The sequence below is a fragment of the Pocillopora damicornis genome, chromosome 6, assembly GCF_964200805.1.
Source record: "Pocillopora damicornis chromosome 6, jaPocDami1.2, whole genome shotgun sequence".
NCBI classification, from domain to species: Eukaryota; Metazoa; Cnidaria; class Anthozoa; order Scleractinia; family Pocilloporidae; genus Pocillopora; species Pocillopora damicornis.
The window spans coordinates 16,585,379-16,600,627 of record NC_142675.1 but is presented as its reverse complement, the minus strand read 5'-3'; the positions used below and the strand labels follow the sequence as shown (position 1 = coordinate 16,600,627).

The 15,249-nt window shown below is 38.7% G+C and overlaps 1 protein-coding gene across 6 annotated transcripts; it reads right to left on the bottom strand.

Annotated features, from left to right (window-relative positions):
- Positions 1–1,251: 1,251 nt before the first annotated feature.
- LOC149044222 (uncharacterized) lies at positions 1,252–14,181 on the bottom strand. Of its 6 annotated transcripts, none has more exons than XM_089209894.1 (9): positions 12,359–12,495; positions 10,612–10,782; positions 8,389–8,584; positions 7,534–7,856; positions 6,696–6,836; positions 6,172–6,512; positions 4,288–5,469; positions 3,135–3,399; positions 1,252–2,490 (listed from the first exon to the last, which is right to left on the bottom strand). In XM_089209894.1, the coding sequence occupies exons 2-9, from the start codon at positions 10,765–10,767 to the stop codon at positions 2,107–2,109; spliced, it is 2,988 nt and encodes a 995-aa protein (XP_089066020.1). In that variant the 5' UTR covers positions 10,768–10,782; positions 12,359–12,495; the 3' UTR covers positions 1,252–2,106. The 6 variants fall into 6 exon arrangements, with proteins under 6 accessions (XP_089066020.1, XP_089066021.1, XP_089066025.1 ...); XM_089209895.1 differs by lacking the exon at positions 12,359–12,495 and adding an exon at positions 11,427–11,566; XM_089209899.1 differs by lacking the exons at positions 10,612–10,782; positions 12,359–12,495 and adding an exon at positions 13,875–14,181 and having other exon boundaries at positions 7,534–7,805.
- Between the last annotated feature and the right edge of the window lie 1,068 nt (positions 14,182–15,249).

The following is a 15,249-nucleotide window of genomic DNA, read 5'->3' as shown; positions in this document are numbered from 1 at the left end:
GCCATATAGGTACAGGCAGGTGTTGTAAAAAAAGTTTGCTTAGCCTTTTCATTAGTACACATTTCTTTTTCTAAGAACTTTGTTTATCCAGCCTGTGCTGAATTCCAATTTTTCAACCAAATTTTATTATTTTTTTAATATTATTAAATCTCCTAGTATCAGTTAATATTCTTGTAATTAAAATAATTACATCAAATCTTGCAGATGTATGGCAGATTATTTTTCTCTGAATCTCCTAACGTTTTACCATTTGAAGGGACTGGTATTGGCTATAAAAGTATAGTCAAATTAAAGGTTTTTGCACAGCCTATGCATCAAGTTTTTGTTATAAAATATTGTATCCTTCTCAAAACTAGTTTATCAGAATAAGAATGAGTTACCAGGAACAAGTATGGCTTTCATGATGATAGTTTCCAGATTTGAAAAAAAGCACTGCCCAATAAAATCCTCAGTTCCTTTGCCTTGCTAGCCCAACCTCATCAAAACATTGCCAACAGGAGTGATTAGCAAACAGGAGTGATACAGGCCAAAGGGCCTATTCCCACATACATCCTCCTCAATCCTGTTAGCTTACTATGGTCATTGCATTTCAAACATGGTGTATATGCCACAAGTTTTCCATTTCCCTGAGTAATTACTTTGTAATATTGTTTATATGTTGAGGAAATGGCTGGGTTGAAATATAATACAAAGACTTGCCAGTAGATAGTTTTATTACAGTTTTTATTCAGTGTAACGTAGGGCTGGAAAATAAACTTATAAGAGCTCCGCTTTTAGGCTTGGCTAAATGTATATATTACATTACTACGAAATGAAAATGAAAGGTTGGTTTTTCAGGTCCAAAACATAATTTGGCAGGTTTTTCTTGGTAAGTGTGTCCCAAGAGCGCTTAAAACAGAATAAAGAAAATGACGTGTACTTCATTTGGCACAGTTGATAACTATGGAAAAATTCAATTAAAAGGTTAAATTGCTTCCTATGTTTACGCCTTACATGCGTTTTAAATTCCTTTTTGAGTTGCGTGATACTATTATTATTATCATGGATTTAAAAATGTGAACTTTAGTGAAAACTTGAGCCCATTTGACTGCATGGGCTGAAATGTCTCAATGAAGAGCTTTCATTGACTGACAGTTGAGTATTGGGAGAACTATGTAATCCTTTAAGGGTAAATCAGGAGAACCAAGAAACGCGCTGAACGGTCGAAGATCCGACAAGAAAGCTCACAATATGCAAAGAAACAAACAAAGAAGCGATGCAAGTGCGCTTTTATTGAAAACTAATTCAGATTTTTGGGTTATGAGTGTGACCATATACTCCCGTACAAATCCTTACATTTCACCTATTGAGTAACATTAACATATATTTACACCAACATTATTTATACCGAGCCTAATCCTGGGAGCTTAAGCTACTTGCGTTGACCGTTAATGAATAAAGAAAAATTAATCGATGAGATAAATTCCGGAAAGCCAAAATGTTGATGATAATCTAAAAAATTCTTAGGTTTGTTTCGTTTACAACATAATTATGTTCCATGTCTTTGAATCAACCTCACATACCGGCAAGATTTAACCGAGCATGTGTTGCGGAATTAAATCAGAAACCTGGCCGCTGCTTTAAAGGCACTTGTTTTACTTCTTCCCAAATGAGCAATCTAGATTGTTTAACTTCATAGTAAAACTCAGATGTCTACTATCGTTACTCTACTTTGTAACTTTTCTCGCCGTTATAAGATGCCAAAATTACGGTTTTTAATATTCGTATAATGATAACAACAGTGTTATAAAATTCAAATGCAATTCTCATGTAATGAACGCTGAATGATCCAAACATGCCTCGTGCTTGGAGTCCCAAGGACAAACAATCAATCGATGAAAATGAAAGGCGCCCCCGGCTCACTACAAAAATTTACGTGACGGGCTAAAGGGCCAGGCTCTCTCGCCAGGTCGAGCAAAAATTCTAGTTATATTTCATCTCGCCCGATCTTCTCTCTCGGTCCATGAGGATTAACTTATCTGAACGTGGCTGTCAGTTGTTCGAAAATAACTCAGAATTATTGTACACGCAAAGGGAGAAAAATTAACCTTTACCCCACTCAACATACTAATGCTTAATTGTCTTAATAATGTTCTTACATTCTGTGGCTGTTCGCCTCAAACTTGGGTCGGATTGCCAACTCGATGTCATGAGCTCAATCCATTTTGCTGGAGGGAGATTTCCATCCTTGGGAATTTGAGGACGATAATGCTCGTCTCTAATTCGTCTATAAATATCTTCAAGACGTTGTTCGATAAAGACGCGTTTCCCAAACCACATTTCCCATATCATGAGGCCAAAACTGTATATATCCACCTTTGCACTGTGGAGTTTGCCTTCCATCACTTCCGGTGCCATGTATAAAGGAGTCCCACACACTGTGCCAGTGATTTTGTCTTTAAAGGTTGCTAGACCTAAGTCTGCAACTTTGATGTGCTCACGTTTTGAAATCTACAAATAATGTCGGGCAATGTTAATTTCCTGAAAATTTATGTCAAAAAGAGAATCGATATTTCATACGGCTTTAGGTGAAACACTTTGCCCCTGTGCCACGCTTGTATATGGCAAATTTTAAAACGGAGGTAGTGGAAGCTTAGGAGCTAGAAGACTCATCTTGCCGCAGCTTATCCCGATTTCATAAGCATGAATCAAGCTGGAGAATCTTGCATGCAAATTTTCCTAAGGACCAAAAAAATAGAGTTTATCTAATAATCATTTCGAACGAAATGAATTATTGAGCAAGTAATGTGTTGCGTCGTAATATTGTTTGCCCTTGTAATGAAGTCAGAGTATGATCCAACATGTGAACCTGACATCCGAGCTCATGTGGTCATTAGATATTTATTACTTTAGGCAATATTACAATTATTTCCAAGTCGAGATTTCAGTCAGATTACTGTTGAAGTGGTCAGCGATATACTGGAAAAGCCCAGCCAGCCCTTTTTACCGGGTTCATGGGAGGATTCCCTAATTTTCACCAATAAACTCACTACAATTTTTGCTTTGTCCTACCGTCAAGACATGACAAAAAGGAGTGTTTCTTCATTTCATTGCCTGTTTTATAATTCCCCATAGTTCATATTCTATCAACTCACCAGAATATTGGCCAGCTTGAGATCTCGATGGACAACATTCTTGCTATGGATGAATTCAAGCGCATCTAAAATTTGATTTGCCCAGAGAATTATCGTAGGTGCTGCATTAGGCGTTTTCCATGGAATGCACGCGTCATTCTCAAAGATTTGTTCGTCTAGGCTCCTGATACACAAGTCGAACACCAGAACCAGTGAAACGAGTTGTCGCTCTTGAACGTCTACGCCCGCTCCATAAAATGTTACGATGTGCTTGTGCTCAAGTTGCCTGCGTGAAATATGGTGTCCAAATCAATACTTCATTCGAAAAGTCACCAGGGTAATCCATTTCTAGGCCTCGACATAGTGATTCTTGATAAGATAAAATTTGAACCAATTTGATACAAATTGTATCAAACAATTTGATAAAATGTTTTATATTTGTATATTAAATTTTTATCGTATATCTTATTGTATCGCTTCTTTTTACTGTATGAAAAAATGTAATTTAAGGTAAAGGGCGTCTAATTAGCTTGCTACATTATGCCCTTCTCCATCCTCATATCTTACTTGTAATTATTCATTAGACTCTAATCTGTTGAAATGGAGGAAAAAATAAATACAAAAAAAATTCGTGATAGAGTAAAAGCGCGATTTGTAATCTTTAAACAATTGATAATAACGTATAAATTTCCTGTTTCTCGGGAAAAAAATAAAGGATAGCTGACAATTTACTTTGAAATAGTGGAAAGCAAGAGAAAATTAATTGCCTAGAATTTTCTGACCCAAAAATCTATTAGACTCACACCTGATAGAGTAACAGAAAGATCAAAACGGATTATTTCAGATGTAATTGACACAAAATAGTTTCAGGCGTAGTTCGGTATTCATAATCTGCAGATTGGAAGGAATAAAATCAAGTGTACTTGTAATCAGTCAATTGAGTCTAAATAGACTGATGTAATTTTATAGAATGACTCCACGACCGCTTTTTCCAGGTTAAATTATGTTCGCTTAGTATTAGATATAGCAAAGGAAGGAAAACTAGATAATCCATTAGAAAAATCCTAAATGGAAGGACAAGAATTAATAACAATGTCAATCACATGTAACACTAGACCGAGAATCGAACCTAGGCCTTAGGAGTTGGCTATTCTGACTTTTAAAAAAATCTTACTTTAGCATTGCTGCTTCTTTGAGAAAGGCGGTAACATTTGATGGATCTGGATGATTCCGGATCTTTTTGACCGCAATATCTTTTCTTCCACGTCCAGGAGGAAAGTATCTTCCTTTGTAAACCTTACTAAAGCTGCCTTCACCAACGTATGCCTTACTTTCACTCTCATTGTACTGAATTCTACCCACTTCGAGTTGGCAAGGTGGGTTCATCACCTGTATTCCATTTTGGATTGCATCGAACATCAAGTCTTCATTTAAGTTCTTAAAGTTTGTGTACAGTGGACTGTACTTCTTTAGGATCTCTTTGTCCCTTGATTCATCTTCGCTCTTTGTCAGGTCTTTGCATCGTTGCTCGTATTTGGTGATTAATTGCTGGTGACACCTCTTGATGCTGGCGATGCGATTCGTCTCCTCGCTGAATTTGTCTTGGACATAACTGCGGATTTTGTGAGTGATGAAATCCTCGAGGAACTTTGCTGAGAGGTCTTTTAGTGTCTGACAACAATTGGTCTTTGGATGTTGTTCCTTTAGATGCCTTCCAACCGCCAGTACCCCAAGGATGGGTGCAGAAAGAACTCCTGCAACGAGGCCTACGGACATCAAAACTGGCCAAAAAATCACGCCAGTCATCACAAGAAATTTTTTCATTCTTGAATCTACTGGCGAGAACATCCGGCCCGGGCGAATCTCAAAAGGTCGGTAGTCCTCCACGTCACCTCCAACAAGTATACGGTCAATGTCTCGAATTTCTCTCTCAAACTCTAGGAAACCTCTGTCAAACAGTGCTTTCAGTTCTAAATGTGCTTGGGAGAAAACATTCTCTTTGCTTTCCCAGTTTTGGAGGGTATATTCGAATCGTTGTTCAATGCATCTGCTAAATGTTTCCATCTTTGAAAAGTTTTGACCCCCTTTCGTTTTAGGCAGATCGTCTTCTGTCCACCTGAAAAATTTCCTTCTAAATTCTTCAGTTTGTAGGTAGGACGCAAGTTTTTCTTGTACTTGTTTCACATAGGAAGTTATGGCGTCCTCAAATTTTCGGATGAAGGTGCCTTGTTTAAGTTTGCTGAGTTTCTCGTCAAGTTCTTCCCGAGCCTTGAGACGTTCTACTTTGTTCCTTTTGGCATTTTGCATTTCACCTTTGAGCTGATCGGACAAGCTGCAGAGCTGGCCGCTGATCCAGCTGTTAAATAGAACAGAAAGATTAACACTTGTTAAAAGCGTTCTTTTTCATCTTAAGGTAAAATGCGACTCAGTTTATTTTTTTTCCTCATCTGTCTTTAAATTGATTCTTAACTTAAAAAGACCAGGTGCCAGTTGTTCGAAGGCCGATTAGTGCTAACCTAGGGTTAAATTTGAATTCAGATTTTATTATTCCTTTTGTTCAAAAGCCTCTCCCTTTTCTTTTTAAAGCATACAATCATCAGATTGTGGACAGAAAGAATTACACTGGATTTCTTAGTTTTCAAACTTTCAAATTTGAAATCAGATCTCACACAAACCCTGGGTTACCCTAACCCAGCTTTGAACAGCCCGGCCCAGAGGATTAGTATTTTAGCAAGCTTGGTATTTGGTACCATTTTCGAAATTGTGCAAATATTCATTTTAAACATGACTTGGAAACACGTCGTAATATCTTGATTTGAATGTTTCTATTGGGCAACATTTGTCTGTAGCTTCTTCAGGCAATAAAAAGGACATTGAAATCATAGGAAATCTACTACGCCCTCTTTAATGAACAAGTGTCATATCCCGCCGCAGGCTTCTCAAATAGGGTTATCCACAAGGGCTAAGGAAACTTGAAAAAAGCTTTCCTTATTGACGTGTGTTCAAAGTATAGGATAGTTTGAGTGAGTGATAATTTGGGAGATAAATTCAAACTTACCAGTAAAAGAATTCTGTTTTTCTCTCCATGCAAAGTGGCAGAAGACGCTGTAATCGATTCACAAGAATGTTAAGATCATCATCAATCACGTCAAATCTCTCTTTTACTTCTGTGGCTCTAGAGACTGACATCTTAATGATTTGGAATTTTTCATCCAGTTCGGGAATATTCTTCCTGAGAGTGTCGATGATTTTTCTTTCAGGATCTTCCTCCTGATTTCGGTTGGACTGCTTTTTCACCTCGTCCCACTTGTTACAAACAAAAATAGCAGATTCTGAAGTGATACCACAATCATCTTCTCCCTCGTAGAGTTTTATCCATTCACTCAAGATAGGCATCAGCTGAAAGATTTATCACAAACGCAAAATTCAAAGAATGGATAATCATATTTGCTCTTGCGGCATTTTTTACAATTAATCAGAATCGGGCGGTGCGTCTTTATAAGTGGTACATACCTTATGCTGGACTAAATACATTCTTACTTCTCAAAAGTTTTTAAGCCACATAACGAGTCATGAGTTTACCCTGTCCTGTTGTAATCCTCCGGCGTTTGGAGTGTTTATGACGTAGATAAAAGCGTGGGCTCGGCGCAAATATTTTAGGGTGATTTCATTGACACGCTTTGAATCGCCAATTCCTGGGCTGTCTACTATCACTACACCGCCCTATGAGAGAGAGCAGCCGAGAATCTCAGTGGGTATAATTAATTGCATGAGAGGTAATTGTAGTGTATTGAGTAAAGAGTAAAAATACTTTGCCAAAGTTAGTGATATCACTGCCACACTACTAAATGATATAAAGGTATTGTAATCAAGTAACATTGTTACTTGATTACGGTACATTATTGTACGAGCATAATAGATACTTAATCGATGAACAATATGGAAAGCAATTAAAGAGTGAGCTTCTCCACTAAATAAATATGCAACAGTATTAAAGGTTTTCTGCTTTCTGGTTGCGCATAAACTCTTACTGCGATTCTTTTATTTACTAGGAGCTTCAGTGTCAGTAACGGGGCGTGCCACAGCACAAAACAGAAAAGAACGGCACAGCATAACACAGCACATTAACAGCATAGCACGTCAGACGATGCAAAGCACTAAAAATGATCTAAACCCTTGATCTGCTTTGATGCATGTCCAATGACTTCCCTACTGATGTTACCCCTATACAACAGGAAGCGAAGAAGAAATTCGTTCTGTGATAGACTAGAGCTCTTGTGCCAGCAAGGCTTTATGAGGTGAAAACCTTTGAATATTTTCAGCTTTTTATCAGAGATTGTTGCTCCTCCATGCCAAATTGTTTCATAGACGTAAAATACCTCTGTTATTTTTATAACGCACACGCAATAAGTTTTTTCACCTTTAATAATGGATTTGGAATCCTGATCTCTATCCACTCGCACCAGTTTTCGTTCTCTATCGGCTCTTGAATGTAATATTTAAACTTGTCAAATGTGTCCCCGGTAAGTACACGAGGTGGTTTGCGTCTATTAGCGAAGTGCAGCACAGCTTCTTCAGCCGGTCCATATGACACTTCACATATAGTCAGTGTGTTCTGTTGGATACTGGTTGGCATGATGTTTTTTCCAAGTAAGAGGTTAATAAGACTACTCTTGCCAGCGCTGGTTTCTCCTGATGTAGTGAAATGGGAAAGGTTTGAAACAGTGAACATATATTCCACTCCTACGATGGAGAATATTTGAAAATTAAAGGTCCCTCTTATACCCGTGGATTATGAGCGACTCGTACCCTCATCATCGTACTTTATGTTATACAGAGAAGATGGACAGAAAATATGTCGAACACCAACTAAGCCACAAGGGTTAACCTCTGAAAACGATTGGCAATTTGCCCCAGTTTTACAATCCTTTGAAGCATCTAATGACAGTTATTTTGAGTCTTTCAACACCTCAATTAATTTTCGTTATTGTAAGTTTTCATTTTCGTCATAATCTTGTCTTAAAGTTACAAGAGGACTGCTAGCTGAACGACTGTTAAGAAGGCAAAGCAAACGTAACGGAGAACAAGCGGCGGTGGAGAGAAGAGTGTTCCATGGCTTTCGGCGTAAGGAAATGCTGACAGCGAAAGTTCATACTTTTTTACTGAAATGTGAGAGGGGTCAATCATGACTTAACAAATGAAAACTAGGGAAAAAACTCCTGAATTTAATCTGGGAAGGACGAGAAGGTTTCAACTTTATTGTTGTAAGACTTACCGAGAATAAGAACAGTGTATCTCTTGGTTGTGAGATCCTTGAGATATGCCTCAGCTACCTTCCGAAAGTCATTTACTTCAGTCTCGCTTACTGCTTCAGTTGTCTGCAGGTTGTCTTTAACTTTCTCATAGCGCTCTTTCAGGACTTCTCGGCGACCGAGTGTTTGTTCTATATTGGCTAAGATTCGCGTATATCCCTAAACAAAGAATGGTTGCTTTAAAAAGTAAAATCTTGGGAGTGTCTGCAGCTAAAAGAGCAAAAATGCTGTACCATTTTGATTAATATGGTATGCCTATTTGCATGCTTTGAAAGCGGGAAAGGACTAATGAATTCATCGGTGCTGTATCTTTATTTGGTGATTTCAAGCCCTCGATTAACTTTCTTCGTTTGAACAGACGAACCAATTCTAAAACTACCTGTAGTGATGGGACTACTTTTGACATCGTTGTTGCTTCGTACACGAGGGCAACAGAATGCACTCAAATTCATAGCTGACGTGCACGGCAGTCGCTTTGTTGTCTCAGACCTCTTTCTCGTTTCCGCTACCGTTTCATCCTAGTGCACAATGTCTAATGTACACATTTCTATTTCCTCTCCGCATCAACTTCTGCGAAATCTAGTAGTAATGCTAGGTAGTAAATGCTCCGCCGGTATTCGACAACTTAATGTTGGCGGTTTCTATCCACTGAATCTTTCTTTTACCATCCGTATCAGGTCAAGGCTCAAGATTTTGATTTAATCTGGTTTAGAATATCTCGAGATAATGTCTTTGTCTGCACACCTGATGTGCATCTGATTGGGAGGTTAAAGTCTATGCACGAAGGTTTTAGATTAGGTTCTCCATTTTATGAACACGTCCAGCAATTAGAATAAACAGAACTAGTTTCAAAATTAAAGCTATTGAGTCCTTTGCGAGGTTTCATTTAAGCTGAGTACAGTTAGGCCGAATACTATTCAGCGACCGTTTAGGTCTTCTGTGGAAAATTCGAAGCTGTCGCGATAGTTGATTCGAAGAACGACCCACTTTTAAACAATCACTGCCACAGGATGATACTACTTCAGGAAGTGCAACCTTTTCACCCTCTATTGTCATCCGTTTGAGTGATCAGTTAAGATCTTGATTTAATTTGGTTTAGAATATCTCGAGGTAATGTTTTCGTCTGCACACCCGATGTGCATCTGATTGGGAGGTTTCGAGAGGTTAAAGTCCATGCACGAAGGTTCTAGATTAGGTTATCCATTTCATGAACACGTCCAGCATTTAGAATAAACAGAACTAGTTTCAATATGAACAACGGGGTTGTTGTGTGTATCATCGAAAATGTTTGTTCTGAGTGTGCTTACATTGGAAACACACTCTACCGCTTCGTCCAGTTTGAATTTTTATTTCCATGGTAAATTCATGTTCCGTGTGCGCAAATATCAATTGACATCCTTTTAGGCTTGCTCCTTGACTTTTTTGGTGTGTGTGTGTGCCTAATAACCACAAGGACTGATGTGTAAGATCATCATGTTGTCGATGTTAGCAACAAACTGTTTTTTAAAATACACGTTGACAGGTAGAAATTTTTAGATACCTCGATTGTTTCACGGACGCACGTTGGTGAACTACCCATAAATACATAAGTTTAGGCGAACCTTAAAATGAGGGATCAGCGCTCAGAACAAGTAGGATTGAAAGAAGACATAACTTTGCACCAATGTTGACATTTTGTTCACACCTTCATGCTTTTCGTGATATTAAATCACTCAGTTCTGCTGTCTGTCGCAAATGATAACTTGTTATAAATGATGTACTGTTCATTTCAAAACAAGGTCATGAAAATCCTCCACATTTACGATGTTAAAACATTTTTCTCTCTTTATATCTTGATAAATTATACATAACTTTTGATTCTAGATAAGACTTGGCGTTCGGTATTACGCATCCCGCAACAGGAAAATTGAAGGAAAACATACGTCTACGTCAATGTTGACATTTTGTGTACATCTTTATGATTTTAGCTGAATTAAATTTCCTAGGTCTGCTGTCCGACGCAAATAATAACATTCCACGAGCATGGCACTGACCATCTAGACGCAAGGTTCTGGAAATCACTGCATTTGTACGGACTTGTAACTAATTTGGCTTTTTAGTTGATCAAATATAAAAGTTGTAGTTTTGCACGTCTTCGTTTTTATAAGGTATGTGTGTTTGACCTCGACTGAGCAATAAGAGCTTACCATCTCCAAAGTTCCGTTTGTTTTCCTCAACTCTGCGACTCTCTTTTCGCACAGTTCCTTTGCCCTCTCCAAGTCGTTAACCTTCTCTTCGATACATAGCAGCTCTAGATCTTCCGCCACTTCCATGAAACTTTCGCTTTGCCGTCTAACAGGCATTTTGACGTCTAGTCACTGAAAGTGGTCATTAAAGCTATTGAGTCCTTTGCGAGGTTTCATTTAAGCTGAGTACAGTTAGGCCGAATACTATTCAGCGACCGTTTAGGTCTTCTGTGGAAAATTCGAAGCTGTCGCGATAGTTGATTCGAAGAACGACCCATTTTTAAACAATCATTGCCATAGGATGATACTACTTCAGGAAGTGCAACCTTTTCACCCTCTATTGTCATCTGTTTGAGTGATAAGTTGACTACAAGCATTAACGGAACAGCAAAGAAACGAGGAATCACGTCTGCTACGGAGAGCTTAATTTAATCGGGTTTTTTGTCTCGAAACCATTAGAGAGAAGTAGGAAACGAATTCAATTGAATAGATGGGGGATCAGTGTAGTGACGTGTTGATTTGTCTCGTCGGTTTGCTGTTACTTTTGATTGCCAGGCTCTCTCGCCTGTCGAGTTATCTTTAAGGTTGAGTAGAGACTCTAGTTATATTTCATCTCGCTCGATTACTCGTCTCTCGGTCCCTGAGGATCAACTCATCTGAACGTGGCTGTCAGTTGTTCGAAAATAACTTAAAATTATTGTACACGCAAAGGGAGAACAATCAACCTTTGCCCTACTTGACATGCTTCTGCTTAATTGTTTTAATGATGTCCTTACATTCTGAGGCTGTTCGCCTCAAACTTGGGTCGGATTGCCTCAATTTGAGGACGATAATGCTCGTCTTTAATTCGTCTGTATATATCTTCACGGCGACGTCCGGTAAGGACACGTTTCCCGAACCACATTTCCCACATCATGAGACCAAAACTCTATATATCCACCTCTGCACTGTGGAGTTTGCCTTCCATCACTTCCGGTGCCATGTACAAAGGAGTCCCACACATTGTGCTAATGATTTTGTCTTTAAAGGTTGCGAGACCTAAGCCAGCAACTTTGATGTGCTCACGTTTTGAAATCTACAAATAATGCCGGGCAATGTTAATTTCCTGAACAAGTTTCTTATTTTTCAAAACTCCAATCAAAAAGAGAATCGCTATCTGATCCGGCTTTAGGTGAAACTTTGCCCCTGCGCCACGCGCTTGTATATGGCAAATTTTAAAGAGGAGGTAGAGATAGTTTGGGAGCCAGAAGACTCATCTTGCCGCAGCTTATCCCGGTTTCATAAGCATGAATCGAACTGGAGAATCTTGCATGCAAATTTTCCAAAGGACCGAAAAATTAGAGTTTATCTAATATTCATATCGAACGAAATGAAATATTAAGCTAGTAATGTGTTGCGTCGTAGTATTGTTCGCGTTTGTAATGAAGTCAGAGTAATATCCAACATGTGAGCCTAACATCCGAGCTCATATAGTCATTGGACAATTTTTTGCTTTAGACAATTTTGCAGTTGTTTCCAAGTCGAGATTTCAGTCAGATTGCTGATGAAGTGGTAAGTGGTATACTGAAAAAGCCCAGCCAGCCCTTTTTACCGGGTTTATGTGAAAATTTCCGCCTTGTGTTATAGTTAAAAGAAAAAAAAAATGGAATGTTTCTTCATTTCAGTACCTGGTTTATAATTCACCACAGTTCATATTCCATCAACTCACCAGAATATTGGCCAGCTCGAGATTTCGATGGACAACACTCTTGCTATGGATGAATTCAAGCGCATCTAAAATTTGTTTTGCCCACAACTGCTGCACTAGCCGTCTTCCATGGAATGCACTTAAAGATTTGTTTGTCTAGGCTCCTGATACACAAGTCGAACACCAGAACCAGTGAAACGAGTTGTCGCTCTTGAATGTCTATGCCAACTCCATGAAATGTTACAATGTGCTTGTGCTCAAGTTGCCTGCAAGAAATATGGTGTCCAAATTAATACTTCGCGAAGTAAGTTACCAGGGTAATCAATTTTTAGGCCTCGATAAAGTGATTAGTGAAACCGTAAAAGCGCGATTTGAAAATTTTTTTAAAAATTGATAATAAAGCATAAATTTTGATCCCGTTTCTTGGGGTAAAGTTAGTGATGCCTTACAATTTACTTTGAAATTGTGAAAAGCAAGAGCAAATTAATTGCCTGGAATTTTCTGACCAAAGAATTTATCAGACTCACACCTGATTGAAGAACAGAAAAATCAAAACGGATTATTACAAATGTAATTGGCATAAAATAGTTTCAGGCGTAGTTCGTTGTTCCTAATCTGCAGATTGAAAGGGATAAAATCAAGCGAACTTGTAATCAGCCAGTTGACTCTAAATAGACTGAGAAATGGCTAAGCGATCGCTCTTTCCAGGCTAAATTGAGTTAGCTTAGTACTAGATATGGTAAAAGAACCAAAACCAGATAATTCCTGAGGAAATCTTAAATGCAAGGACAAGAATTAATAACAGAGTCAATCACATGTAACACCAGACCGAGAATAAAACCTAGGCCTTAGGAGTCGAGCGCTTCAACCTCCAACCTTAATAAGACTGCTCTTGCCAGCGCTGGTTTCTCCTGTTGTAATGGGAAAGGCTTTAAACAATGAAAAATAAACTCCTTTCCTACGATGGAGAATATTTGAAAATTATATAGCCCTTTTATATACCCATGAATTAAAAGAGATTCGTACCTTCTTCATCCTAATTGATACTATACATCAAAGAGAGACAGATAATTTGTCGGACACCATGAGTTAACCCCATAAAATAATTAACAATTTGCCCCAGCTGTAACACCCTTTGAAGCATCTTATGACAGTTATTTTCATTCTTTCCACATCTCAGTTATTTTTTGTTATTGATAGTTTTCATTTCCGTGATAATCTCTTCTCAAAGTTGGAAGAGGATTGCTAGCTGGATAATTGTTAAGAAGGCGAGCCAAAATAATTATAACGCAGACCAAGCGGCGGAGAAGAGTGTTCCATGCCTTTCGATGAACGGCGATGCTGACAGTAAAAGTTGAAACTTTTTAAAACTGAGAGTGGTGAACCATGACGTTACAACTGAAACCTTAGGGAAAATCCCCTGAATTTAATCTGGGAACGATTGGAAAGGTTTCAAGTTCACTGTTGCGTGACTTACCAAGAATGAGAACAGTATGAGGTATGTGTGTTTGGCCTCGATTGATCAATAAGAGCTTACCTTCTCCAAAGTTCCGTTTGATTTCTTCAACTCCGCGACTCTCTTGTCGCACAACTCCTTTGCCCTCCCCATATCGGTATACTCCTCTTTGATACATAGCAGCTCTAGATCTTGTACTGCTTCCTTGATTCCTTCGCTTCGCCGTCTAACAGGCGTCGGTTTCGAACCTCGTTTCATCCTATTTTGACGTCTAGTCACTGAAAGTGGTCATTAAGGCTATCGAGTCTTCCGCAAGGTTTCATTTAAGCTAAGTACAGTTAATCCGAACACGATTCAGCGACTTTATGTCTTATGTCGAAAATTCAAAGCTGTCGGAATAGTTAACTCAAAGATCGACCTATTTTTAAACAGTCACTGCCACAGGATGATACTACTTCAGGAAGTTCAACCTTTTCATCTTTTATTGTCATCTGTTTGAGTGATCAGTTTACTAAAAGCAATAACGGAACAGGAAAGAAAAGAGGAAATCACGTCTGCTAAAAATGTGCTTCCGTGTAGAATTTCATCAAGACACGTATTATGCATTTTGGGTAGTCTTTCATATACCGCGCTTTGAAATAGCTAATATTTGAAATATAGATGTAGCAGAAGGGAAAGGAAAGTGGGTACAGAAGACCAGAGGAACAGAGGGTGCAAAGGACCAGAGGAATAGTGGGTACAGAGGACCAGAGGAACAGTGGGTACAGAGGACAAGAGGAACTGTAGGTACAGAAGACCAAAGAAACAGTGCGCACAGAGGACTAGAAGAACAGTGCGCATAGAGGACTACTGGAACAGCGGGTGCAGAGGACCAGAGGAATAGTGGTTACGGATGACCAGAGGAACAGTGGGTACAGAGGACCAGAGGAACAGCGAGCCATAATCTCTTCTTACAATTTGTATTACTTTAGCCGCTAATTGATGCATACCAATGAACACTCGTCTAATCGAAAAAAAGATAAAAAACGGAAGAGTGGGCGTGCTCCACGGAACTCTTGCTCGATAGCAAAACTCTTAATCCATGCACTCTGTTCGGAACTTTGGGAATAGTCATTTTCGTCAAACAATAAATGCAAAATGAGTTATCTTCATGAAACGAGCAGTGATCGAAAATCATCAAACGTAAAGTCAATGCAACACTGAAATCGTTTGAATTGCGGAACATTTGATCTGTCCGGCCAAGACTCATACAACCCGTCAATTGCTTCATTGGTCTTCCTCAGTGAACATCGATCTTGTAATAAAAAAGTTACACCTCTAAGATACCGAGTTTGTCAGGCTAAAAATTTCTCCGATGAATGCAAGCTTTCTCACCAATCATTGAACAAGCCGCAATCGCCTCTGCTAACAAAAAGGCTGATGTAAAAATAGATCCACTTCAATAGACCTTTTCCTT